General features: G+C 50.1%; 10 protein-coding genes across 10 annotated transcripts; 5 read left to right on the plus strand and 5 right to left on the minus strand.

The window, feature by feature from the left end:
- Positions 1-1519: 1519 nt before the first annotated feature.
- N7458_004828 (uncharacterized protein) lies at positions 1520-3313 on the minus strand (the record flags this gene model as incomplete). Its single annotated transcript, XM_056908210.1, is given in 4 exon segments — positions 1520-1972; positions 2025-2662; positions 2681-2934; positions 2985-3313. The coding sequence occupies 4 exon segments, from the start codon at positions 3311-3313 to the stop codon at positions 1520-1522; spliced, it is 1674 nt and encodes a 557-aa protein (XP_056766828.1).
- Positions 3314-4331: 1018 nt separating this feature from the next.
- On the plus strand, positions 4332-5438 carry N7458_004829 (uncharacterized protein; the record flags this gene model as incomplete). The annotated part of the gene is made up of 1 exon (XM_056908211.1): positions 4332-5438. The coding sequence occupies one exon, from the start codon at positions 4332-4334 to the stop codon at positions 5436-5438; it is 1107 nt and encodes a 368-aa protein (XP_056766829.1).
- A 64-nt stretch (positions 5439-5502) lies between these two features.
- On the minus strand, positions 5503-6027 carry N7458_004830 (2,4'-dihydroxyacetophenone dioxygenase family protein; the record flags this gene model as incomplete). The annotated part of the gene is made up of 1 exon (XM_056908212.1): positions 5503-6027. The coding sequence occupies one exon, from the start codon at positions 6025-6027 to the stop codon at positions 5503-5505; it is 525 nt and encodes a 174-aa protein (XP_056766830.1).
- Positions 6028-6477: 450 nt separating this feature from the next.
- N7458_004831 (uncharacterized protein) lies at positions 6478-8029 on the plus strand (the record flags this gene model as incomplete). The annotated part of the gene is made up of 3 exons (XM_056908213.1): positions 6478-7230; positions 7295-7489; positions 7544-8029. The coding sequence occupies 3 exons, from the start codon at positions 6478-6480 to the stop codon at positions 8027-8029; spliced, it is 1434 nt and encodes a 477-aa protein (XP_056766831.1).
- Positions 8030-8699: 670 nt separating this feature from the next.
- N7458_004832 (A4/G1 family peptidase) lies at positions 8700-9530 on the minus strand (the record flags this gene model as incomplete). The annotated part of the gene is made up of 1 exon (XM_056908214.1): positions 8700-9530. The coding sequence occupies one exon, from the start codon at positions 9528-9530 to the stop codon at positions 8700-8702; it is 831 nt and encodes a 276-aa protein (XP_056766832.1).
- Positions 9531-12388: 2858 nt separating this feature from the next.
- On the minus strand, positions 12389-14774 carry N7458_004833 (Pet127 family protein; the record flags this gene model as incomplete). The annotated part of the gene is made up of 4 exons (XM_056908215.1): positions 12389-13943; positions 14000-14063; positions 14116-14485; positions 14556-14774. The coding sequence occupies 4 exons, from the start codon at positions 14772-14774 to the stop codon at positions 12389-12391; spliced, it is 2208 nt and encodes a 735-aa protein (XP_056766833.1).
- Positions 14775-15596: 822 nt separating this feature from the next.
- On the plus strand, positions 15597-18131 carry ade1 (bifunctional aminoimidazole ribotide synthase/glycinamide ribotide synthase; the record flags this gene model as incomplete). Its single annotated transcript, XM_056908216.1, has 3 exons — positions 15597-15876; positions 15944-16471; positions 16528-18131. 3 exons carry the CDS (start codon positions 15597-15599, stop codon positions 18129-18131), a joined length of 2412 nt encoding a protein of 803 aa, XP_056766834.1.
- Positions 18132-19285: 1154 nt separating this feature from the next.
- On the minus strand, positions 19286-21426 carry act1 (actin ACT1; the record flags this gene model as incomplete). Its single annotated transcript, XM_056908217.1, has 6 exons — positions 19286-19645; positions 19717-20488; positions 20651-20681; positions 20893-20948; positions 21184-21214; positions 21420-21426. 6 exons carry the CDS (start codon positions 21424-21426, stop codon positions 19286-19288), a joined length of 1257 nt encoding a protein of 418 aa, XP_056766835.1.
- Positions 21427-22857: 1431 nt separating this feature from the next.
- fes1 (Hsp70 nucleotide exchange factor FES1) lies at positions 22858-23600 on the plus strand (the record flags this gene model as incomplete). Its single annotated transcript, XM_056908218.1, has 2 exons — positions 22858-23259; positions 23358-23600. The coding sequence occupies 2 exons, from the start codon at positions 22858-22860 to the stop codon at positions 23598-23600; spliced, it is 645 nt and encodes a 214-aa protein (XP_056766836.1).
- Positions 23601-24408: 808 nt separating this feature from the next.
- On the plus strand, positions 24409-25203 carry N7458_004837 (UPF0220 family protein; the record flags this gene model as incomplete). Its single annotated transcript, XM_056908219.1, has 4 exons — positions 24409-24507; positions 24596-24856; positions 24957-25054; positions 25140-25203. 4 exons carry the CDS (start codon positions 24409-24411, stop codon positions 25201-25203), a joined length of 522 nt encoding a protein of 173 aa, XP_056766837.1.
- Positions 25204-25594: the final 391 nt, after the last annotated feature.

Raw genomic sequence — 25594 nt, forward strand, 5'->3', positions numbered from 1 at the left:
ATTTCTGTCGTTATCGATAATCTGCTTCATGTCAGAGAAGACTCCAAGGAAGCCTCAACTCAATCCGTTCCCTTCTCTACAGGTCCTATTCGATGGGGGGTAGTCGTTAACATTATGGCTTTTTTGTGGAATCTGTCGCAGAGGGACCACGTAAATGGGTTCGCAGATCATCTTAGCTTCATTCTCACCGTTGGAGAGAGAGGTATAACTATTTTGGAATCTTGCCAGAACACTCACGACGCTGTTGTTACTGCGGCCACTTTGGATGTGATTAATCTCTTCTTACGGCACAGTGTATGCGCATGATAATGACGATGACTGAAGGTTGCCAAAATTTGAATTTTAAGCTATGTTATGAAGGGCCAGTGTATTTTATGGCGTTTGAGTTGAGACGCTTTAGTCTGGACGTAGATCATGGGAGTGGGGTTTTTTGAGAAGTAGCAGTACATATGAGCACGGCTCACGAGGAATTTTACGTGGTGTTTTCCATATCATTCGGCCCCGAAACAGACCTGCAATTATGGGGGTCACCAGAACGGGAATATCTAGTCATGTGATTAGGGTTCGAAAGAGCCTCTTATATGTCTCCAACGTGGAACGCGATAAGGCACTGTATTTTTTTTGAGATATGAAGTTGTTATTTATCAAATTTAGTTTGAAGCTTTGGGGTATTTCACACGCCCGTGGATCACGTTATTTCGACCTGGAACTTGGTAGGCCTGTTCTACGCCGTCCTGGCTAACCTAATTAGGGCAGAGCGAATAAGATCTAAAATACAGGCGGAAAGGGAGGCAGTAGACTTATTGGCCAATCATATTGGAATTTGGGTTATTGCACTCGTGAACCCTAACAACCTCCGTACCAGGGTGGACTAATTTGAATGTTTGGTCACCCTCACCGCCAAACTCTTGTTAAATAAGGGCGAGTCTGCGGAGGAAATCTTTAGTATCTCTTCTAGTATCTCTTATATTTTTTTAACGATTAAATTGAGTAAATTTTACTTTATTATATAATAAGTTATATCTAGTACATTCTTTCTGTATCCTTTATTAAGCTAGTTATAGACTATAGTATAGTAAAGCTATTTATATTAAAGTAGTGGTGTATAGCACTATTAACTTATTAAGGTTTGTATCTACTATTCTACTTTTCTATAAACTACTTATCTTTCTATACTCGTAATGCTTCCTTTAGGAAAATAAAAGCCTAAAAGCGGAGAAATTGTTCACCAATAGTTCTAGAAGAAGAAATTATTATATTGTTTTTGTACAGAACCTCGAATTCATGCGCAGCGAATGGCCGAGCTTTACCTTTTATGCTATGAATTAAGGACCTACGACTACCTATTCTAATTAGGTTTACAGCTTCCGCTGAAAAATGTGCGTTACTAGATGGAACCTAGACTTGGTTCTCGTAATCCTTTGGGTGAAGCTTGGAGAGGAATATAAGGAACCATTGATATAGGTGCAAGCCACTTACAACAGCGTTATTAATCCCAAGACACCATTGCAGGCTACATTTATTCTTTCTTTGGCATGTCCCATCTAGAGTCTGCATCTGCATCATTCTCAAGTTCCTGTCCCTCATTGATCTGACATTCTCGCTGGCCCGGATCTTCATTCGGCAAACGCGGCCCGAGATACTTGCCCTTTTTCGAGAACAAATACAATGCAAGCACGGAGATTGTGAGGCCAATAGACACAACAGAGACATAATTCATGTTCTCTTTTGTCACTGGCATCTCAATCGGGAAGAAACAGAGAGTGTCAAGGAGAAGTACCCATAGCACCGAAATAAGGTTGATAGCAAAGCCGAATCGGCCGAGCGAGAAGGGTCTTTCAGGTAAAATGTGTCGCCCACGCCACAGAAGAATGGCCTGTGGTAGAGCACAGGAGGTTTGAAGAAAGATAATGGCAGCGCCGACCATTGCAGAGAAGGCGGTTGATGAGCCAAGGAAGATAAGGCCATATAGCTTGTAGTACGGGTCAGGAATATCCCAGTCTCATGAAATGGCACAGACTTACCGAGACAACTGTGCGAGTTAGACAAAGTGCGTTGAGTGGGATCTTAAAAAGAGTATTGACAACTGCCCATACCCTACTGAATGGCAGCATGTCGTCGCGTGAAACAGCCCAAATCGTTCTCGAGCATGTGGTACCTGAAAAACAAGAAATTAGTGACCCAGAATCATCCGTGGAGGCTATGAACTTGCCATTCCCGACAGTGCACCCGAAGAAGCAAAATGCGAATAGAGCCAATAGAATGGAAGAAGCTGCTTTAGAACCGGTGCTTTGATAGTAAATCTGAATCAGAGGTACACCAGTGGGCGAGTTAAGCACTGCATCTATATCGGTGATGGCGTTCATACAAGCGGCAGCAAAAGGAAACGCGGTTAATAGGCCTATGAGGATTGGGTACAAGATGACCTTAGGTGTGTTCCGGGTTGGATCATGAATCTCTTCGCAGATGTGCGCCCCGCAGTCTGTCCCGAGAAACGCGTAAACGGCATTACAGATCGCCAGCAGAAAGGCGAGCCCCTCGCTTTGCCAGCCTGTCCCATTTGTCGCATCACCGAATGTCCACTCGGGAGGGGCGTGGTTGTTTCGACTGCAGACGAATACTGTGATCGTTGTTGTGGTGAGAGTAATGCATGAGACAAGGACTATCAAAACATATTAACACTTATAATTTTCCAGGGAGTACGACGTGTACTGCTCACAGTTGAAGCGATTGTATAGAGGAAGCAGCTGGGATCCCCATGTATTGAACGCAACTGCGAGCCACACCACTCCAATGTAGACAAGCCATTGTTGCCAGTTCTGGATCTCATAGTTCGGGTACCATAGCACCACGATCGATAACATTAAAGATGCAATGAAGTTGCAGGCTGCACCACTGGCTAGCCACCATCCTAAAATACTGAGCCAGCCGTTCCTGTATAATGAGTGAGCATCGACTACACCATAAGCGTTCTGAGCACAAACATGTAAGAAGCAAACGCTCGCCATTCTTTGGATGCAAGGCAGAATGCCCAGTAGTACTGGGCTCCAGCGACAGGATAGGCGGATGCTAATTCGGCAACTCCAGCGGACAGGATTGCAGTCATCAGAGCCGCCACTGGAAGTGACCATATGGTGCCGGCCGCCGAGGCCTCCTGTAGAGAGATACCAATTGATGAGCCGGTCCCGGACCAGGTGCAAGTTAGACTGAAAGAGAGGGCAACAAGACTGAAGGTCGAGAACTGCCGGGGCATTTGACGGCGATATCCACGGGCTTCAAGATCCAAGTCATCCTGGAGTTCAAGTGACTTCATGGTTGGTGGTATATATTCTATTCAAGACCTGATGTTTGATGGCTGAGTAGAACAGGGCGATTCGAGGGTTATAAACCCCATTTCTCGTGCAATATAAAACCAATTGAGGTTTTTTCCAGCGACCGCTATCTCTACAAACTACTTTGCTGAAATCTAGGGTTGACCATTAGAACTCTATCTCCGCGCACGGATAGTTTATTCCTATCGGGTGATAATCCTGTGTCAGCGATTGGCCAGTGCTTTTACGCCGTTACCGCTTGCTTTGTGATTGGTCTGTATCGTGTCTAAAAGTCAATGGTTTTCTCCACATGTCGCCTTCCCCCGCACGTCTGACGCAGAAACATTTCCTATCCATTGAGCAACTTCCCCCGTATCAGCAATTCTGCGCCGTTATCGCCCACATTATTTGAATTACTACACCCCGGTGCAGCTTGTTTTACACATATGCCTTGTTTCCAACCACTATGCCCCCGACAGAGCTCGCTATTGTCCCCGCATCCGGGCGAATCGTCCCTCGGATCGTGAAAAGACGAGGGACTACTCGAGAGCGCACGGGATGCCTGACCTGCCGGCAAAGGTGAGTGGGCGAGCATTATACAGGCTCTTCGCTCTGAATGCTACATAGATACTCATTCCTTTCAGAAAGAAGAGATGTGATCTCGGCCAGCCCGTATGCAAAGGGTGTGTACGATTGAACTACAATTGTCGGTGGGAAGACCTTAGAACGGTCGGCGACAACAATACATCTGAATCGCTACAACCAGTCGCTCAGACAGAGATTGTCTCTTTTCGGCTCCTACGAAACCCTGATCCAATGCTATTTTGGGTCGATGACCATTCTGATGGTGCCAGCCCGTCTAGTCGCCGCCATTTTCTCCGCTATTACACTCAGACGTTTGCTATGATTCTTAGAGTAACATGGAAAATAATTGTTTCTTATCAGGTCTGTCATGGGAAATTACTCCATATGTTACTAATTGCCGCTGACAATCTCTTGACAGTATTCCTCCCACTGGCTATGCATAGCCCGTCCCTCTTGACCTCGCTGATTGCTTGGTCCTCTTCCCATTTGTCATTACGTGACCCCTCATTCCAACAAGTTGCTATACGGAACCGTTGCACCGCCCTCCGGGACCTCCGAAATGCTCTTGATTGCGAGCCGACCAATACGGAGATCACGCTTGCCATGTCATTGGTCTTGTGCTCATTGGAGAGCATAATGGCTGATAATGGCCACGCTTGGTATCTCCATCTCGAGGGCGCCGCTAGGATCATCGCCTCTAAATTCAATACTTTGGAATCATTGGAAGACTCAGAACATTGTTCGCAGCGTGTGCTGCTGCAGTTCGATGATGCGTATACGGGCCGCTGGTTGCTCCGCAACTTTGCATATCGCGATATTGTGATGTCCGTAGCTCGAGATCGAGCGCCCTTGCTCAACTCCTATTACTTTCTGCGACTAGACGAGCCCCGGCTTCCTGATTCCCACTTTGGTCTTGCGTCCGAAATTTTGGAGATTCTGTCTCTCACCAGTACCCTCCAGGAGAAGATACAAACTTTGCTCTCTACATCGACAACAGAAAGTGAATCTGGACTGAGTGAATTCAATGATATCCAGCGATCTACTCAAATATCCGAGCTGACGACCAATCTTGCCTCACTTGAGTCTCGCCTTATCGGCTGGACATGTCCTTCGTCTTCAGATATGTCATTACGGCTATTGGCTGAATCCTATCGCAGCTCAGCTTTGATTCATTTGTATCGTGCTATGCGCCGGGCGTGTCGAGATCGACAAGCCGAACTCTTAGCGAAAATTACTGATCAAGTTGAAGTAATTGTGAGCAGTGTTGAACAAATGCCAATGCGCTGTCTGCCGGAGTGCACACTGCTCTTCCCGCTGTTTTTAGCAGGAGGGAAAGCCACCCAAGAATCCCATATCAATTCTATTCGAAACCGAATGCTTGACATGATTAAGTCTCGGGGGTTTCGCAATGTGGAAGTAGCGCTGTCTGTGTTGGAAAAGCTCTGGCGACTGAAAATCGTAAGGCAACCAGCAGAGACATCTACGCGAATTGACTGGCTTGATATTGTACGGCAGGATGGAATTGATCTTTCTTTGTCGTGAGATTCACGAGAGCTTTCTTGTATTTTTGAAGTGTATATCAGCTGTGAATCTAAGGATACGATATCTACCGCACGAACTGGTCTGCAAAGCCCGCACCCAGGCCAACCTCCTCATAGTGCTTCCTAGCTGCCTCCAGCTTGCTGAAAACATCCTCAATTCCCAATGCTTTGCCGTCCACGTCAACATAGATGTATGCGCCGGTCACATGGAACAATGTGACCATCTCCTGAATTCCTTCGGGAACCTCCAAGGTGTGAATGTCACCGGGAGGCTCGAAGGCGTATCCGCCCTCCTCAGCCCACCAAGGGTGCTCAAGGTAGTGCCATCGGCCCCGTAGCACTGTGGCATGAACAGGTCCTGTGTGTCGGTGGCGCGATAAAATGCCACTTTTTCTAACGCGCAAGATATTCACGAAATAGCCATGCGACACATTGAAGCATAGAGGGCGGAACCACACGTCGTTAGCCTGAGGCACCCATAGACGTTCGTCGCATTCCAAGTTGAGAACATCGGTAACCACCAGGTTTTCGGGGACATTTGGTAGCTTAGGACCCCGATAGGGTGCAGTAGAGAGATCGCCCTTCTCCATCGTAACTATTGAATAGTTAGTGTTGTGTGTGAACTTATTTCCAGCGGAGTCCTTGCCTTGTATGAATGGTTTATTCACAATGTGGGATACTGTAGAGATGTAGTTATTCGAACTATCTCAGACTCACTCGAGCTTTATATGCAAAGTTTAGACAGTTACCAATCTCCCGGCGTCAAGGGCGGCGAAACCGATCGATTTGGAGACTTGACGGTCTCCACAACAGCACATTAGCTTTTTCCTTTCTCCAACTTGTTTATGTGGAACCTTCCCACACTTGAGGGCCTTGGCTTTGAGTGCTCGACCGCTGGCGTCAACGGCGGCATTCTCTGGCGTCGGCTTTCGTGGTCGACAGCTGCCCTAGAAATCGTATAAGATGTCTTGGTATTGCGCGGGTCATTCTGATTTACCTCTTATCTTTTTATTTATTACTTAGCACTCGGTGTTTCCAAAATGACCGACGAGTTCGTCGACCGTTCCCACATCCTGCATCGGACTTTCTCTGAGCGACCGTCCAAAATAGTTGGTGGCGACGGTATCAGCCTCATCCTAGAGAACGGCAAGAAAGTGATCGATGCCTGCTGTGGCCCCTCGGTGTCCTGTCTCGGCCACTCGCAGCCTGAGATCTTCGACGCCATTGCAAGTCACCTCAAGAATGACATCGCTTATGTCTACTCTGGCTCTCCTTACACCAACACTGCCACCGAGGAGCTTGCCAATATGCTTCTCGCTGATAAACCCGGCGGCTTATCTAAGGCCATTTTTGTCAACTCGGGTAGCGAGGCGACCGACGCGGCCCTGAAGCTGGCTGTGCAGTATTGGCACGAGCGTGGCCAACCTCAACGCACACACTTTATCTCTCGGAAGCAGAGCTATCATGGCAATACTATCGGCGCACTATGTGTCTCGGGTCATGCGTCGCGTAGAGAACTCTATCAGGACTTTTTGTCATCGAATGTGTCCTTTGTGGATCCTTGCTACGCCTACCGCATGAAACAGGAGGATGAGTCGGACGAAAAGTTCGTTCAACGTCTGTCTCTCCAATTCGAGAATGAGGTCCTACGCGTTGGCCCCGATCGTGTTGCGGGCTTTATTGCGGAGACCGTCAGTGGCACCACTCTGGGCTGCCTGCCTGCCGTGCCTGGCTACTTCAAAGCTATTCGTGATATCTGTGACAAATATGACATTTTACTTATTCTCGATGAGGTATGAAGAAAGTGGATGATTCTATTTATGTGCGGAGAAAAGTTGTGACTGATTATTTTTGTAGATTATCTGCGGTATGGGCAAGACAGGCACTATGCATGCTTGGGAGCAAGAGGGTATACGAGGCCCCGATATTCAGACAATTGGCAAGGCCCTCGGCGCAGGCTTCGTCCCATTATCTGGTGTTTTGCTCCACCAGAAGATATTTGACGCGTTGTCTGTGGGCTCTGGTGGTCTCGCACACGGTCACACATTCCAGGTTCGTTACCGACGCATCCAGAGTTGATGGCAAGGACTAAATCTGTTATTATAGGCACATCCACTTGCGTGTGCTGCCGCCCTTGCTTCACAGAAGATCATTAAACGCGATAATCTGATTGAGAGAGTTTCACAGATGGGCCAAAAGCTCGAGTCACTTCTCTACAAGGAGATCGGCCCTCGTCCACTCGTCGGAGATATTCGTGGACGTAGTCTGTTCTGGGCTATCGAGTTTGTACTTGACACAAAGTCTAAAACAGCATTCTCGCCCGAATACAATTTTTGTGGCAAGGTTGTGAAGAACGCTCTTAGTTTGGGGTTGAATCTTCTGGGAAATCTAGGCCATACTGGTGAATACCAGGTTGATCACGTCTTGGTCTGCCCGCCCTACATCACGACGGATGCCGAACTTCAGGACATCATCTCACTCCTCAAAGCTGCCATATTGAAGACGAGCCAGCCATTCACTTATGATGAAAGACTTATCGAACTCTCTAACGGCAAGACCAGTGCTGAGATTGGAGTTGTTTATGTGTCGTGAGGAGGAGCAAAAGAAAATAAATGAGATACACGTAGAACAATTCATTCTTCAAAAAATTAAATGCAATATTATGCTCTCAAGAAAATGAGAGTCAAATACTTATTCATCTTTGGTCCCAATTACCACAGTCCCAATCACTTCCTCGGGCGTATTCTTTAGATATGAATCTAGAGACCGAAGGAACGGTTCAAACAAATAGGCTTCAATGTTCTCTTTTGGAAAACATCTTCTGGAATGACTTTTGCAACGTTTTTTTGGATAGATCGGGCAACGTCTCTCAGTTTATCTTTCAAATATGTTTAGTGATATTATTTTGGAACTTTCTGAGGGGCATCAAACTTGTGGAACCGCACTATTCTATCACCAGAAGAGTTTATCAGATGTCTTTAATAGACGACTATCCATGGGTCAAGTTTTCAATCAAGACTTTGAATCTCATGAAAGTACTTCAAATAGATGGCAGTTCATTATCGCGTAAATTGTTAGATGACAATATGGATCAAAAAGCTTAGGGCTGCTGGACACATAATTGTTGACACGTAATTGTTGGATCAATCCGCCAATATATGAAGACTGCATTTCCTCGCTACTCCTTTCGTATTCCTCCATATACCGTTCTCTGTATCCTCATTTCCTGGGAAAGTGATGTTTGCATGATGCCAGCCAAATCTTAGACGTAGCTGACCTTGACACTGTTGGAGGTGACAGAGCTGGAAGTAAGAACCTTGCCGTTCTGCTGAATGTCAATGAGAGTGGCACCAGAAGGCCCGACCTTCGAACCATTGTCAGTCGCCTGAGCCCCAGTAAAAGTGACAGTCCCAAAGTTGGCGAATTCCACAAGAGAACCACCAGACTCGAAGTCCTCAACGATCCACTCAGCATTAACCTCGCCTAGGCTGCCTTGGGTGCTACCAGAGGAGAATGTGTGAGAAACAGTCTTGCCAGTGGTAACATTCTCGATAACCGCAGTACCGGAGGACTTGGAAGCAGCAGTCACGGTGACTTTGATGACATCCCCAGCGGAGATGGGGATACTAGTAAAGTCGTAGGCGTAGTCAGGGTACCACTCGTACCAGGCATCGTAGCTGACCTTGCCATTCGTGATTGTAAAGTCAACGCCGGTCTGGAGGATTGCGTTTCCCCAGGTGTCACCGTCGATACCAACCCAGGCAGAAGCAGAGTATGTTCCGCTGCTGCTACTGCCGCTAGGGACCTTGGGAGTTGGGACCGTGAATTGACCGGTAACCGCAGAATAGCCGGAGCCTATGAGAACGGCGCCAGCCCAGTTGGAACTGTACTCCTCGTGGGCGGTCTCGTTGAGGTTAAGAACCTCGTGACTCTCAGGTTTGAACGGAGGATTGCTATGGCGCTCTGTCACACCCGCTTCGGCGCGAGCCAAACGGCGAGCTTCATAGCGGGCTTGACGTTTAGCAGTCAAGGGCGCAGCAAAAGCAGCAGTCGCGAGAAGCGTGCTGCTAAGAATTGCAGCACAGAACTTCATGATGAAGACAGGATATGATTCTTAAGACAAAGTCTTCGAGGAAGATTGCAGGGAGGGAAGATGGATTTCTGGATACCGAAGTAAATTCCATCGCAAGGAAATACAGAACACCTTATATACCCGCTCCTAGGTCCTTTGGTTGGGACATATATGACCTTGAAGACTCAAGCAAGGTTGATTCATCAATCGCTCGGATTCTTGCGAACGAGTGTCGATGCAACATCAATATCGCGTAAGAGATCCAGGCGGCGTTCATGATAGAAGACGAAGCACGCTAGAATGGCGAATTCGTGACACCGTCGGAGACCGAAATGGAAAGTCATCAGTCTAGATCGCGCAATGCACTAGTGCAATTTCTGCAGATTCTATTCGAAGGGCACCCTGGTTCAACTAACGGGTAGTGGGCATGCCAAGATCGCAGCGCTATCATGCCTCATCCATCAAATTCCAACAGTGGTTAGACTGAGGTTGTCTTGAAAGAGCCTGAAATGAGCCGAGACCCTTTCGGCGGGAACTCCATTGTGCAAAATAAGCATCGACATTAAGGAAGATTACCTATAGAAACGGTGCTTGTATATTTGAAGAACATTGTCGAGAAATAAATCATGAAGTCAGGCAACATTATTCTGGCTACCTCAGTCTACAGGCATGGCGAGTAGGATTCCTGGAGAGGGGTAAGGCTATGGCCAGCTTCCCAGGTACTCATGGTCCCATCGGTATCTCACACCTTTTGGGAGAAGTCTTTGTCTTGCTATCTCATCTCACAGAAAGTTCCGAGTAAGCAAGTCATTGCGTTAGTCGAAGGGTATACTCACGACGACAGGGCGGATATCGATCCCTCGTATTCGTTGACTTGGCCCTGCATCCGCCACCAGCGCCATATAGCTGCATTGTCCAATGTGAGCAGAGATCGAATAGCCCTGCAGAAAGACGCCATCCGGATCTCCGACTTCTCCGCACGCGAGTCATAGAGGAAACCCAGTTTTAGGACGCCGGGAGCGCTCCGAATGGCGATATGCATACTCAAGATGGTTATCTGGAAATGAGCTAGCACGGATGGGGCAGCAGTCGGCTGTTTACGACAGTAACTGGAAGCGATTGTCGAAAAACAATGTTTATGCGATGTTACTGTGGCGCACAGGCTAAAAAGGTGATCATAAGCTACAGATTGCAGGATGAACCAAGCTTTTGACGTGCAAATGTGCCGAGCGGGGTCAAATCAGGTCGAAATACAGCACGCACAACAAGACAAAAAGACACATTGTCGATGGCGGGACTGAACAGTAAGTCAATGTGAAGAAGCAAGAAAAATGCGTCAAATTGGCTTTGGAAACGTAGTTGCCCTCGAATTCCGAGTTTTCGAATCGAAACTAACCCAAAGACGGGCTCCCACTCAATGAAAATAATTAGAAGCACGCGCCAAGACGGGGCAGCTTTGGCAAAGCTTACTACTGTAGCCATTGGCGCCAAGCCAGGAGTGAAGACAACTATTCGGCTTGCCCCGGGGGCACTAACTGTCTTTGTAGTTCATACCCGGATCTCACGCAATCAGTCATCGGGGTCTTGCGAGAGGGACTTCAGCGAGGAAGAATAAACTATAATTCCACCAATTGCTGCAGATCGAAGAGGCCAAATGATGAAAAATATACTATCTTATTATTCCGGAGTTGTCACGAGCCCAGATTTCCAGCCCTGTCAAGAGGGGTATTGTGTCACAATAAGCAATCGTGTCGCGAAATGTGTTACGCCTCGCGCAAGGCACGTACACTAATAAGATAGGCATTATTATCAAACGGCGTGACAAACTTCATATTCAGTCATGCAAAGTACAAGTGGCGAATACAGGGCCAGAGAAATCAGTCCAATGGCAAGTCATTGAGAAAAGGCAATGGGCAAGTTCATGCCGTTCATTCAATTTCCGGGGTGGACGCATTAGGCTGAGTGGTGGTCTGTGTGAAAGCAGTAAGCTGGGTGTTGACCTGCGCCACGATTGCCTGGAAATGGCCGAGAAGCGTAGTTACGGCGACGGTGCCAGATAGTGTTGCCAGAAGAGGGCAGTCTAGCTCTGATACAATGATCGACACAAGAAAAAGTCTTCAAATCAAATATGGATTACTGGAACTCGTACGGTTATGATGTCAAAGTGGTATAATAGTTGAAGCCTTCCAAAGAAAGACTATCAATAGCATATAAGGTTGTTTGGTAACTACTGTAATTGAACCTACAACCCATAGTAGAATTGCTCTTGAGGCGGCACGAAAGCTGTTCAGAAAGACATTAAGAAAGATATGAAGATATGATCCTCTTATGAAAAGCGAGTAAATCGCAAATATCTTGGTTGTATTTAGCAACCTTGACGTACCCGCCAAGATACTGACCTGATCTTGTCAATCTCTCCACAAACGGGCTAAAGATCCGCTCATTGTATGTTGCTTTGACGTTGTTTCATTCCTGATTTATCAGTTCGCTCTACGCACGAGCGGTCTCGAGGATTACTCCAGTAGGGAAGGCACGTGTAGGCACCTTGCAACGAAGCCAGCTCGGTAAGCGAGCTGATTTAGTGCAATCCAACGAGGCGGGGATATGCTTTTCTTGCCACTTCTGTACACAGACGCAGAATACACTAGATTGGAAATGAAGATTTTCATTCAAACGCCAAAGCACGCCTTGTATGTATTGTCGGATAGCCGTCCTTCGCCATCCAGTGCAAAGGTAACGAGGTTCCACAACCAAAATACAGAACGGGGAATCACATCTAGTAATATACAGTAAAAATTGTCCAAGGTTCGAAGCAGAGACGAACTCATCTCGAAAGACATCTTGAAAAAACAAGGTGCTACTCAAGCACGAAAGACGCATCACTCCGCACCACTATTCTTGACACCGTCTTCCAAGACAACAATGCCAAGCTCCTTATCGAGCTGATTCTCACGCTCTCGGTGCGTGCGCCCCGCTTTGCTGATTTGTCGCAGGCGGCGGATATAGACGTTGCTCGCAACCTCGAGTTCGTCCTCACCTCGGCCCTCAAGACCCCTCATCCGACGAGTTTTGCACATCTTGTAGAGAACATGGCCCTGTGCAGGCGACAACTCGCTCAGTTCGTACTCAACCTCCCACTTGTCGTCGGTATTGAATCCTTCTGTAGGTCGGTCGACATACTCGCCATTGACCTTGTTCCGGATTGTCAACGCCATAGCAAGAAGTTCGCCCTTTGCTGCAGAGTCCTCTTCCTCGGCCTCAGCATCAGATGGCTCTGTTGTCACTTCGACTTGAGGGGCATCGAGATCGCTGTCATCTTCGCTTGGCTTGAGATTCAGGAGGCGCTGCTGGTAGGCGTCGATCTCGGCTTTCTTGGAGTTTTGAATGGCGTGGATTTCCTCCTTCGTGACGGGCTCGACAAAGATGTACATGAATGGGGTCACGGCATCACGGGTCTCAAAGTGGAACCGCAGCGACCGTTCGGGGTACTTCTCCGTTGCTTTGTCCAAAATTTGATTCCACAGCCCCAGGCTGAGCTCAAATTCCTTGTCACCCAGCGCAGTGTTTGATGTTCCGTGCAGCGTCTGATCCATCTCAGGCAGACTGACATACTGGAATCCAAAGATGCGCTCAACATTGTGGAACGCAACGAAGATCCCGTCCATGCGGCCAATGCGGACCTGAAGAGAATACTTGAGGAAAGCCGCGCGGATCATGTCGTAGAACTCGCGTTCGTAGGACTCAAAATCGCCGAAACGGGTCTTGATCTCGTATCCAAGGCCGTGCTCGAAGTTCTTGGCATCCATGCGGATTGAAACAACAGCGCGAGTCTTCAGGTCAAACATGCCGGTTCCAGGCAGACGAGGATCATAAGCATCCAATTGAGATCGCATGATGAAATCTCCATAAGTGGAGTAATGGTAGGATTCTGGAATGGCTTGCTCTTCTTCGGGCGAGATCTTGTTCTCGCTTGACCGTCTGTAGCGCTCAAAGTCCTCCTTGGGCATGGTAAGGAGCTTCTCCATTGACTTTCCCAGGTTCATAAGAATGTTGGCTGAATCGAATTCCTTGTCCGCATCAATAGCGTAGACTCCGTCTTGGTAGTGCAAGAACATGGCAGCTGGCGATCGAAGGAGTCGGGTGAAGGACCGAAGCTTGTCTGGGAAGCCCTGGGACAATGTGCGGGTGTCGATACCCCGCCAACTTGAAAGAAGGTAATGGAATTGGGACAGAACGGACGTCATGCTCGAAGATGATCCGCTGTACTTCTTCTTTTGTTTGATAGCGTGACTGCGGAGCGTATCATCTTTCGATGAAGTGATGTATTCCTTTAACGCGTTGAAGTCGAATTCCGTGACAGGCATAATTTGGCCCAGGTAAGGATCGAAATTGTAGACACGCGATCGAGGGTCTCTTAGTTGGTATACACCAGGACTGGAAGCTCATCATTAGACTAGTGGGGTTAGAATTGGGTTATATGAATAACTTACTTGAACAAGACCCGATCCAGGCCAAATGACAAACCAGGCACAGGGGCCATGGGGATATCCAAAGCTTGAAGTTGTCAGACAAAGCTCCAATCTCCATTGCTGAGAAAATAGCATACCTTTGAGTTTATCGCTCTCAGAGTCAACCACTCCCGTGTGCTTCTCATTGATGAAGTTTGCGACGTGGGAGAGTTTACCCTTTGGTCCACGCGGTCCCTTCTTTGGCGAGGTCTTCTCATCGAGGATTTGATTCACTTTTTGAATCGCGGCCTTGCGTTTACTCGTGGGTTCTCCTCCGCCTTTGGTCTCTCCTTCATCCGGTTTTTCATTTTCCTTTGATCGCCTTTTCTCGCGTTGTCTTAATGTACGCCTCGCTCGCCTCGCCTCAGCCTGTTGGTGTTGAGGCTGCGCGGCATCTGATGGCAAAGTATCGGGTAGAAGTTCATCGCCAAATTCGTGATTTGCTTGCTCGACTTGCTCCGGGGTCTTCTAAATCCAAGTTTGTCAATTTCGCTCGTTACCAGATAATGCACGAGCCGCGTGATCGGAAATAGCATACCTTGCTGGACGAATCTTGCTCCCAGTGGGCCATTGACGGCACAGCCGACGTGTCGGTTGCACTACTTCCTCCATTCTCACTGCTAAACTGGGCTCGGAGCGCAGGTACGCGGTGAAATCGGCGCAGATTCGTCGGCGCGGCGAATCGGCGCGCTAAGCAGGAAAAGCAGACATGGTCGCGGAGGGGGTCTGATACAGACCGGAGTGAGGCCCGAAACATACGGACCACGGGCTTGAAAGAAATAGGGGAAGAAAAATGAGCAATGCCCGGAGATGCGACACACGACGGGACTTGGACAACAGTCAGTATCGATGGATTGCGCGCCGTGCAGCTGTTTTTTTCTGCCGCGCGACGCCGCTTTTTGTTGTTGCCACCTTAGGCACCAAATCTTGAAAAGTATACTTTGACTGCAAACTCAACCATAAGATCGAGATAATCAAAAGAAGAGAGTTTGGTTGAAATACTAGTCCTATCAAAACTTTATCTCGTACAAGATTGAAGAAGCCTAAATCTCAAAACACTCATAGTCGGACAGAAAGAGAAATACTATTATATAGGAACTCCTGGATGAAGAGTCTAAGTACAGAGTACCTTGTGCGCTTTACAGACGAAGCTAATGCAGTAGAACTCACAAAAACCCAGGTAACATATACTGTATGATGAGGGATTTTTCCAATCCAAGAGGTATTTGAGCATTTCCAGTCAGATGGGTCTCCATTAGTTAACTATTTCGTATACAAGAAGAGTCATACCCAACGGGTCCGACTCCGGAGAAACACCGCCGCCGGCAGAAAAAAAGTTATCCAGCACGGCGAGAACCTTACGATCTCCATCCACTTCTCCCGCAGTTGTTTCTCAGGTCTCTCTCGGCGAGGTGAGTATATTCAAACCCTCCAAATTCTCAATTGCCTCTCCTATCCTGCTTTGGTCCTGTCAATTCAGAACCTCCCCACCGGAATCACTAGAGGAGGGGCATATACCCCGCGGTGGGCTCCCACAGTCGCTAACTTTATCACAGTCGCTCGAGACACTGCTTATACAATGGCTCAAGAACAATTGCGCGTCCTCGTTGTCGGCAATGGTGGCCGTGAGCATGCTTATGCTTGGAGGCTGAGCCAGTCGCCCCTCGTCGACATCGTCTATGTCGCTCCCGGAAATGGCGGTACTGGTATGGGTGCTTCCACCAAGATCACCAACGCCAATGTCAAGGGTGATGATTACCCCGGTCTCGTCGCATTCGCACAGAAGAACGGTGTGAACCTTGTTGTGCCCGGTCCTGAGGCGCCCCTCGTCGATGGTATCCACGGATACTTCCAGGCCGGTAAGTCGAAGAAGTTTCAACTGTCCATGTATCATTGATTGCTGAGGCATTTTCCCACTCTGCATAGTCGGTATCCAATGCTTTGGTCCTTCCAAGGCTGCCGCCCGCATGGAGGGCTCCAAGACCTTCTCCAAGGACTTCATGCAGCGCCACAACATCCCCACTGCTGCCTTTGGCAACTTCTCCGACTACGAGTCCGCCTCCCGCTACCTCGACTCTGTCTCCCACAACGTTGTGATTAAGGCCTCTGGTCTGGCCGCTGGCAAGGGTGTTGTTATTCCTACGACCAAGGAGGAGGCGCACAAGGCCCTCAAGGAGATGATGGTCGATCACCAGTTCGGCAACGCTGGTGACGAGGTCGTCATTGAGGAGTACCTGGAGGGTGACGAACTGAGTATTCTCACCTTTAGCGACGGCTATACTATCTACTCCCTGCCCCCCGCGCAGGACCACAAGCGCATCTTCGATGGTGACAAGGGCCCCAACACTGGCGGCATGGGTTGTTACGCCCCTACACGCATTGCGCCCAAGGAGGTGTGCGACGAGATCGATCGCACTATCATTCAGCCTTCCATTGACGGCATGCGGAGGGACGGTACGTAACTCGCTCTTCAATTGGAAGCTTAGCGCATGGTTTCTAATCCAATATAGGCTTCCCATTCGTCGGTATTCTCTTCACCGGTCTCATGATGACCAAGACCGGCCCAAAGGTCCTTGAATACAATGTCCGCGGTGGTGACCCCGAGACTCAGACCCTTCTGCCTCTCCTCAGCGAAGACACCGATCTGGCCCAGATCATGGTCGCCTGTACCGAGCACTACCTGGACGGTGTCTCGATCAAGGTTGAGCCCAAGTACTCCACCACGGTCGTCGCTGTCGCTGGCGGTTACCCCGGATCCTACGCCAAGGGCAAGCCGATTACTTTGGATCCCACTCCTGCCGGCTCCTTGATCTTCCATGCCGGTACTACGCTGGCCGGCAATGAGCTGCAGACTGCTGGTGGCCGTGTGATCGCGGCTACTGCCACTGCTGCAACCCTCGAGGAGGCTGTTTCCAAGAGTTACGAGGGCATTGCCACTGTTCACTTCGAGGACATGTTCTTCCGCAAGGACATCGCACACCGCGCGTTCCGCCAGACGGCCGATACCTCGCTGACCTACGCCGCCGCTGGTGTGTCTATCGACGCTGGCAACGAGCTGGTCAACCGCATCAAGGCCTCCGTCGGCCGCACCAAGCGGCCCGGTACTGACGCCGTCATCGGCGGCTTCGGCGGTCTCTTCTCTCTGGCCGCCGCCAACCCAGAGTACCACGCTGACTCCCCGACGCTGATCGGTGCCATTGATGGCGTCGGCACCAAGCTCAAGATTGCCCACACTGTCGGCATCCACGACACCGTCGGTATCGATCTGGTCGCTATGAACGTCAACGACCTCGTCGTCCAGGGTGCCGAGCCCCTCTTCTTCCTGGACTGCTACTCCTGCGGCCACTTGGACGTCCCCACCGCGACGGCATTCGTCACCGGTGTTGCCGACGGCTGCGTGCAAGCCGGCTGTGCCCTGATCGGTGGTGAGACCGCCGAGATGCCCGGTCTATTCGTGGACGAGACCTACGACGCCGTCGGTGCAGCTGTAGGTGCCATCAACACCAGCGGTCCCCACGCCCGCCAGATCCTGCCTCACACCGATGCCATGCGCTCCGGCGACGTGCTCCTGGCCCTTGGCTCGTCCGGCCCACATTCAAACGGGTACTCGCTGGTGCGCAAGATCGTCGAGCGTGCCGGCCTGGACTTTGCCGACCCAGCCCCCTTCACCATGCCTGGTCAGACCGAGCAGCTCTCCGTGGGCCGCGCCCTGCTCACCCCTACCCGCATCTACGTCAAGCCCATCCTAGCCGCGCTGAATGCCCACTCCTCTGCCATCAAGGGTCTAGCCCACATCACTGGTGGCGGTCTCACCGAGAACATCCCCCGCATGCTCCCCGCAACTCTCACCGCCGCCGTCGACGTCAGCTCTTGGGCCCAGCCTTCCGTCTTCCAGTGGCTGCAGCGTGCCGGTAACGTCTCCCCGGCGGAGATGGCCCGCGCATTCAACTGCGGCGTTGGCATGGTCATTGCCGTGGAGCCCACCGCCGAGGCAGCCGTTCGCCAGAGCTTCGAGGCTGCTGGTGAGACTGTCTACCGTATTGGTGAGCTGCGTGCCCGTGCAGAGGGTGAGGAGGGCTGCGTGCTCAGCGGCCTGGAGTCGTGGAGCGTATAATCTCTCCTCTCCTGGAAAGACGAATGACTTCTCCTTTCCTCGGGTTCCACATTCCAAAAATTCTGCGATGGTCAGTCGTTGATTCGTTATGGCATGTTTTTTTCTCTTGTTACGTCTTTGTTGGTCGGTTTGGTAAATACAAAATTACAGTAGGGCTGTTCGCTTTACCTAGCAGGTCCCTTGAATTGGAGTGGGAATGGGAATGATATCGATGATGCTGAAATGTTCCTGTATTATGGAATGAAACGATACATATACTTCTATACTGTCAAGTCAAGAATTGAAAGTTTTACTAGATATTCACTGGCTCGTCCCCCCTTTCTAAATTCCTCTTTGTCTAAGACTCAGGTCCAAGCAAGCACTCCTACCTATCAGTGCACTCGTGGGTGTCCATGTCTATCACAGAAAATTAGGTATCTCGACCTCAATAGACGTCTATATTAGACACCCGCCAGGAATAGGATAGGTATCAATTCCGTATATTCCATATCGCACCTCGTCTCTCTTCCTTTCTTCTCCTTATACTCACATTGTCCTATACCAAGCTAAGGAACCTACTCATCCAAAGCACCCATCCCATATCAACCATCCAATCCAACAAGCCCCCCGTCACGTAAATAGGATAGATATATACCTACCTACCTGCCTGCCCACCTAGGTACCCAGCGGCATCGCCACACAGGTAGGTACCGAAGTCGAACATGCGCACCAGTTCCAGACATCCCCTGCAGCTCTATCCTCCCCTCCCCTCCCCCATGCTCAATCCAATCCAAGCCAACCCTCCCGGGGTTACAACCTAAAGACTACATCTACACAACCTCCACAAATCCGCAATGCTAGTATAGGATAACACAGCAATCGAGTCTAGGCTAGGAAAAAGGAACAAGGATAGAGAAGATTTTAGATACTCGACTTAGACTTTGCACGGCAGACTAGAGCTAGAAGCTAAGAGTAGGAAAGGATGGATAGATACCTAAACGGGTGGAAAAGGACCTAGAGGAACGGGAACGGGGGTACGACAACAACAGAAGCAGGGAAGCATGTCAACAAGACGCAAAAAGCAGAAGGAAATCTCAAAAGGTTGAAAAGACCTGAAAAAAATTATTCAAAAAAAGGACCGACTCTATTCCACTAAAATCGAAGAATTTCCATTTTCAGGCTATCCGCTTGATAATGCGAGTCCAACAACGCTTGCGATCCACCAGTGCCTCCATCCTGCCTTTTGATACACCAGGAAAGTACGAGCGACGACGATCAAAGCTTCGAACAAAGAAAAGTAGAAGCTTAGAAGCACTTGCGGTGAACGATGGAGGGACCACTCTCGTCGTACTCCTGCTTGGAGATCCACATCTGCTGGAAGGTGGACAGGGAGGCGAGAATGGAACCACCGATCCAGACGGAGTACTTGCGCTCGGGGGAGCAATGATCTTGACCTTCATGGAAGAAGGAGCAAGAGCAGTGATCTCCTTCTGCATACGGTCGGAGATACCGGGGTACATGGTGGTACCACCAGACTGGAGAAAGGAAAGCAAAGTCAGTCGTCGAGTCAAAACATAAATTCTGGGGGGGGGGAAAAATGACATACCATGACAATGTTGCCGTACAGATCCTTACGGACATCAACATCACACTTCATGATGGAGTTGAAGGTGGTAACGTGGATACCGCCAGACTCGAGACCCAGAACGTTGGGCTGGAACAGAGCCTCGGGAGCACGGAAGCGCTCGTTGCCAATGGTGATGACCTGACCGTCAGGCAGCTCATAGGACTTCTCGAGGCTGGAGCTCTGAGAAGCGGTCTGGATCTCCTGCTCAAAGTCGAGAGCGACGTAGCAGAGCTTCTCCTTGATGTCACGGACGATTTCACGCTCGGCAGTGGTGGAGAAGGTGTAGCCGCGCTCAGCCAGGATCTTCATGAGGTAGTCGGTCAAGTCACGACCAGCCATGTCGATACGGGAGATGGCGTGGGGCAGGGAGAAACCCTCGTAGATGGGGACAACGTGGGTAACACCATCACCGGAGTCGAGGACGATACCAGTGGTACGACCGGAGGCGTACAGGGACAGGACGGCCTGGATGGAGACGTAGAAGGCGGGGGCGTTGAAGGTCTCGAAGACAATCTGGGTCATCTTCTCACGGTTGGACTTGGGGTTGATGGGAGCCTCAGTCAGGAGGATGGGGTGCTCCTCGGGGGCCACACGGAGCTCGTTGTAGAAAGTGTGGTGCCAAATCTTCTCCATGTCGTCCCAGTTGGTGACAACACCGTGCTCAATGGGGTAGCGGAGGGTAAGGATACCACGCTTGGACTGTGCCTCATCACCGACGTAGGAGTCCTTCTGACCCATACCAATCATGATACTGGAAAGAGTGTGTTAGTCGGGGATGTCGAGCTTTGCATTGATTACATTGGTGGTGGAGAGGAGATTCGCAGTGCTTGCGACCAGCGCAAAACGCAAATAGAGGCCTTTCCAGACCAGGGAAAGAGTGGGATAAAGGGAAGGGGGAGGAGGAGATATTTACCCATGGTGACGGGGACGACCGACAATGGAGGCTATTCATCTTGGTCAGTATTTGATTTTTTGTTGTGGGGAGGTGTTAATGTGCCCGGTCCAAGTCCAAAGGCAGCAAATTTTCCGACCAACCCCAGCTGGGCCGACGAGCCGACGCAAGGGTTGGTGGGATGGCTTGCCAGGAGGAGGGGGAGGGTTGCCATTGTAATGGAAACTTTGTGTGGGGAGGGGGAGTTTTGGTTGGGGACTTACGGAAGACAGCTCGAGGGGCATCGTCACCGGCGAAACCGGCCTTGCACATACCCGAGCTACAAACAACACATCAGTAAGAGATTCTTCCATCGCAGAATAGGGGAGAAATAGGCTCGAGCTAGATCCTGGAAGTGGTCTGGACAGCGATTGAGATTCCCATGTGCCGTGGCGGTGGATTAGGGGGGGGTGGGAGGATGATGGAATCGGGACCGCGACCGGGCGGTTGACGAGGCACCCAAACACCGCCAGACCAGCTCTCACAGGGCCATTTCTCCCATTTTCATCACGTACCCATTGTCAATGACGAGAGCAGCGACTTCCTCTGTAGATGAATCGATGAATTAGCATATAAAATCTCGATTTCGAGGATGGGTTCCACAGTCAACCCGTCAGCTTCCCTCAGCGCTGGTCGCTCCCCAGACAGCTTTGGGGAGGGGGGGCAGCCAAGGCGCTGAGGTGGCCACAACGGGATCAAAAACAACAGAGAGGGGGAGAGAGAGGGAGGGACAGGGAAGAGCAGTGCATACCTTCCATTGTGACTGAGATGGATGTAGATTAAGATGGGGGATACGGAGAAGGGAAATGAGAGGGAGGGAGGAGGGGGAGGTAAGAAGGGTATAAAGCGGGAGGTGCGTTAAGAGGTGTAGAGTCGAGTTGAGTTGGTGGTAGGGGGGGGGGGGGGGAGGGGGAAAGAGGGAAACAGAGTGGAAAGGGAAAGAAGTGGAGCGGGGCCAAGTTGGGTTTGGCTGGTTTGTTGCTGGTTGGGCCACTCGCGAGAGGACTGCCAGTACGAACAGCACGAACAGGAGGATGGACTGGACGCTTCTCTGCTCGATTAGCCTGCTCCAACGCTTATCACTCTGCTCTTGTTGCGAGTCCGATTATTCGACGCTCTACCCTATTTATGCAATTGCCCTGCCATCAATTCCCCAAGGCAGACACCATCATTCCCTGGGACTCCGACTCTTGTTATGGATCTGCCTACCATCCCACCCGGACCGACATTGCGTATACCTCGTCAAGAGACAAGCTGGAGAGCCTCCAGACCCTTCTTCATGATTCATGAGCAATGACATACTGTACATGGACATTCACATGAATATCTGCCTCGTAACATTCACCACAATGGTCATAGTCATATCGAGGGACCATTTGTTGCCCTCCTCGACTCCGTATACTCTGTAATTACACACTTCGTAGCCCAATTGTATAGAGCTGACACTCTCGAAAACCCAGACCAGGCTCCGACATTCATGGAGTCTTTCCTGTGGCGGGGTGGACAGGGCCAGCCAGGACGGAGGCGGGAGTTAGTGTGGTTTACAGTACACTCCGTTTTTTCATGGACTGTTTGGCTGGACAAGGTCACTTCTAAGTATAGAAAGCACTGCCCCGACCGCCCAATGGTACATGACCGGTACCACCTCCGTACTGGACTTGGTCCCGTCATTATTATGGGCATCATACCCACATACATTTTGTCGTATAGCATACCACAAGTAAACTTTACGAAGATACGAGGCGTCCGGCTGTTTCCAACTATGCCATTGATGTCCTAGCCCATGACCTAGTGATGAACAGATAAGACAGGTACAGTATTACTGTCAGTGTCACTGTCCCACGGTCATCGAGCCTTACGCAAGCGCCGTCCAAGAAACATGGTTCGTGGTTCCAGTGGGTTACCGCCATTTCCCCGTGGCAGTGCGAGACGGTGAGTGGCAAGTCACGTGCTGTCATCACATGACCTAATGGAAGATCGTCCAGTCACATGATCGAATCTGCTGGGCGCCGCACGAATCATCCAGATTCGACGTCAGATTAGATAAGCAGTTCGCATCGAGCTTCATATTACCAGGATTGCTAGATTCTCGAAATTCTCTCGATTCTGCACAACCTCTCCTCCAAAAAAGAGAATCAACCCACAAGTCCTCTCTACCCGAAACACCCTCCCCTCCACACACCACCACAATGGATCCCACAATGAACAAGCTCCTCAAATGGAGCGTCGCAAACTCGCAACAAAAAAACGAAGACGGCACCGTCACAGCCCCTCCCAGCGCCGACGAAGCCTCGCGCACCCTCACCCCAGACATGATCAATGCATTGATGGGTGGTCCCTCCGACGCAGACCTCATGAAGGCCGCCATGGAAGTCCTACACTCGGACGACACTGACCTGGAGAACAAGATGATCGCCTTTGACAACTTCGAACAATTGATCGAGGGCATCGATAATGCGAATAACCTCGAGCCGCTGGGTTTGTGGACGCCGCTGGTGCAATTGCTCAAGCACGAGGAGGCGGATATGCGTCGTATGGCGGCGTGGTGTATCGGTACGGCGGTGCAGAATAATGAGAAGGCGCAGGATAAGGTATGTGTGAACTCGTGATATTTCCTACAACGTCACGATACAGATGCTCGAGAACTTGGGGAAAAGATGCTAATACTTTGGTTTGGGTTGATGTGCAGCTCGTGGTTTTGAATGGTATTCCTGTCCTGGTCTCCATGGCCACCGCCGATCCCAACCCCGCTGCCCGCAAGAAATCCATTTATGCGCTTTCGTCGGCGGTGCGCAATTACCAGCCTGCTATGAATGAGCTTGTCAAGGTTCTTCCCGAGGGCTATGCGACTGATAAGACTGATGCCGGTGATATGGAGGTCATCGACGCTATCATGGAGAAGCTCCGTGCCCACCCCGTCGACTCGGCGTGAGAGTTGCTTGTTGGGAATCCGATGTTCTCTCAGTGCGCCTCATAGGAGAGGGATGCGTGATCTTCACGATGGAATAATGAACACCAAGCCTAGACCATGTGCCATCCATCGAGGCTCCAGCATGTTGCACACCTACTCCTGCAATACATTTCCGGAGAGCGAGACCGGCTCGCGATGGCTAGGCTTGGCCTCAACCAACCACCTCCACAAGTCATTCATGTTTAGAATGACACCGTCAATCACATGGATGGTGCCCATCCCACATAGCCCAGGGTTGTGATACCTTGAAGCACCCTCCGCCTCAGCAGAGAAGTGATTTGATCTGATGTATATACCCGGGACTACAAGTCCCATACGTGACGATTTCAATTCAAGACATTGCATAAATTCAATGGTTCGAATAAAATTCATTGTTAAGAAATGTAGTTACCTAATTTGCGGTACGCGCAACGCACTCGTAGATATCAAGCCAAAGCTTGGCGCACATCCAATATATACTTTGCTGCCTGCGACCATCTCAACAACTGCCTAAGACGACAGTAAATTCGACCTCACTCCCCATCCACTAAATATCCATGTAGGTAGTTTTAGAATAGTTTAGCTAACAAACCAAGTCCCCACCTCACAAATCCATACCCAACTCATTCGAACCTGTAATCCAAGTGCCTCGCTTGACATCCTCAAGCTTACTACCACCCGGCCCGACATTTATCCGCACCCAGCGCGCCATCGTCATCGGCCTCCGAAGCTCACCACACACCCCAGGTCCCCAGCTCACCCCATCAAATACACAAACAAACCACCCACCATGGACGTCTCCAGCAACCGGCTCTTCCGGTTCACCAAGCCCGAATGGCTGAACAACGCCGCCGTCCGCAACGCAGGCGTCTACACCTCCGGCGCGCTGGTACGTACCGCACCCAACATACCAACCATCTCCCCAAGTCCAAACCCGCACCCACTAACACCGCTATTTTCTTTTCTCTCCTCCCCAGTTCGCAGCAGGTTTCTTCTTCCTCGTCGACGTAGCATCCTTCTCGCGCAGCGCCCGCAACGGCTCAGACGTGCACATCAAATTCGTCGACTGGATCCCCGCCATCTGCTCCGCGCTGGGCATGCTGGTCATCAACTCGATTGAGAAGTCCAGGCTGCAGGCCGATAGCTTTAGTTACAGCGGGGGCGGGGTGGCGTGGAAGGCGCGGTTTGTGCTGTTTTTGGGGTTTGCGCTTTTGGCGGGGGGTTTGGCGGGGAGTGTGGTACGTACCGTTCATCGTCAACATTGACATTGACGTTTATCCAGTCGAGTTTCAGGGAGGTAGATGTGGGAATATTGGGGTTGCTAATGTGTGCTTGCAGACGGTTATGGTGCTCAAGTACCTTGTTAAAGATTATCCGCTTCAGACGCTTTACTTTGGTATCGCGAACGTGGTGGCTAATGGGCTGGTTATGCTGAGGTTTGTTTTAACTCCAGACGCTGATCTCCAGACTTGGAAGATTACTTTACTTGTCCGGGATACCCTTGGCTAATGTGTGCTACAGCTCTGTCGTCCTTTGGGTCTCCCAGAATATCGAGGATGATTACACCTATAACCTGGCGCTGTGAAGTATTCGCTTTGACGGATTGGATCTGAACAGTCCCCACGGACCTTACTTGACTTGACTTGAATTGACTGGACTCGATATACCTATTTTGCACCCCGATGTCGCTTATGTATTTTATGCGCAGATATGATGATTTGGGATTGGGTGTTCAGCATTCGCATCCTGGCCGAGGGCTGGGGATTAGCGTGAATGGAATGGGCTTTTATTCATATGAATACCTTGACTCTGGGGGAGTAGTGAGTGTAGTTGTGTAGGGATTTGTAGATGTACTCTACTGGAGACCACGGTAGATGATCTTATGGATACGTGTAAGTCGAACAATGTAGAAGGCATGACGATATGATAATGACATTTTAACGGGGTATAAACACCCAACGCCTAACAAGTAAACC

Source organism: Penicillium daleae, assembly GCF_028827525.1.
Source record: "Penicillium daleae strain IBT 16125 chromosome Unknown utg000005l_segment0_segment0, whole genome shotgun sequence".
In the NCBI taxonomy this organism is placed as follows: domain Eukaryota; kingdom Fungi; phylum Ascomycota; class Eurotiomycetes; order Eurotiales; family Aspergillaceae; genus Penicillium; species Penicillium daleae.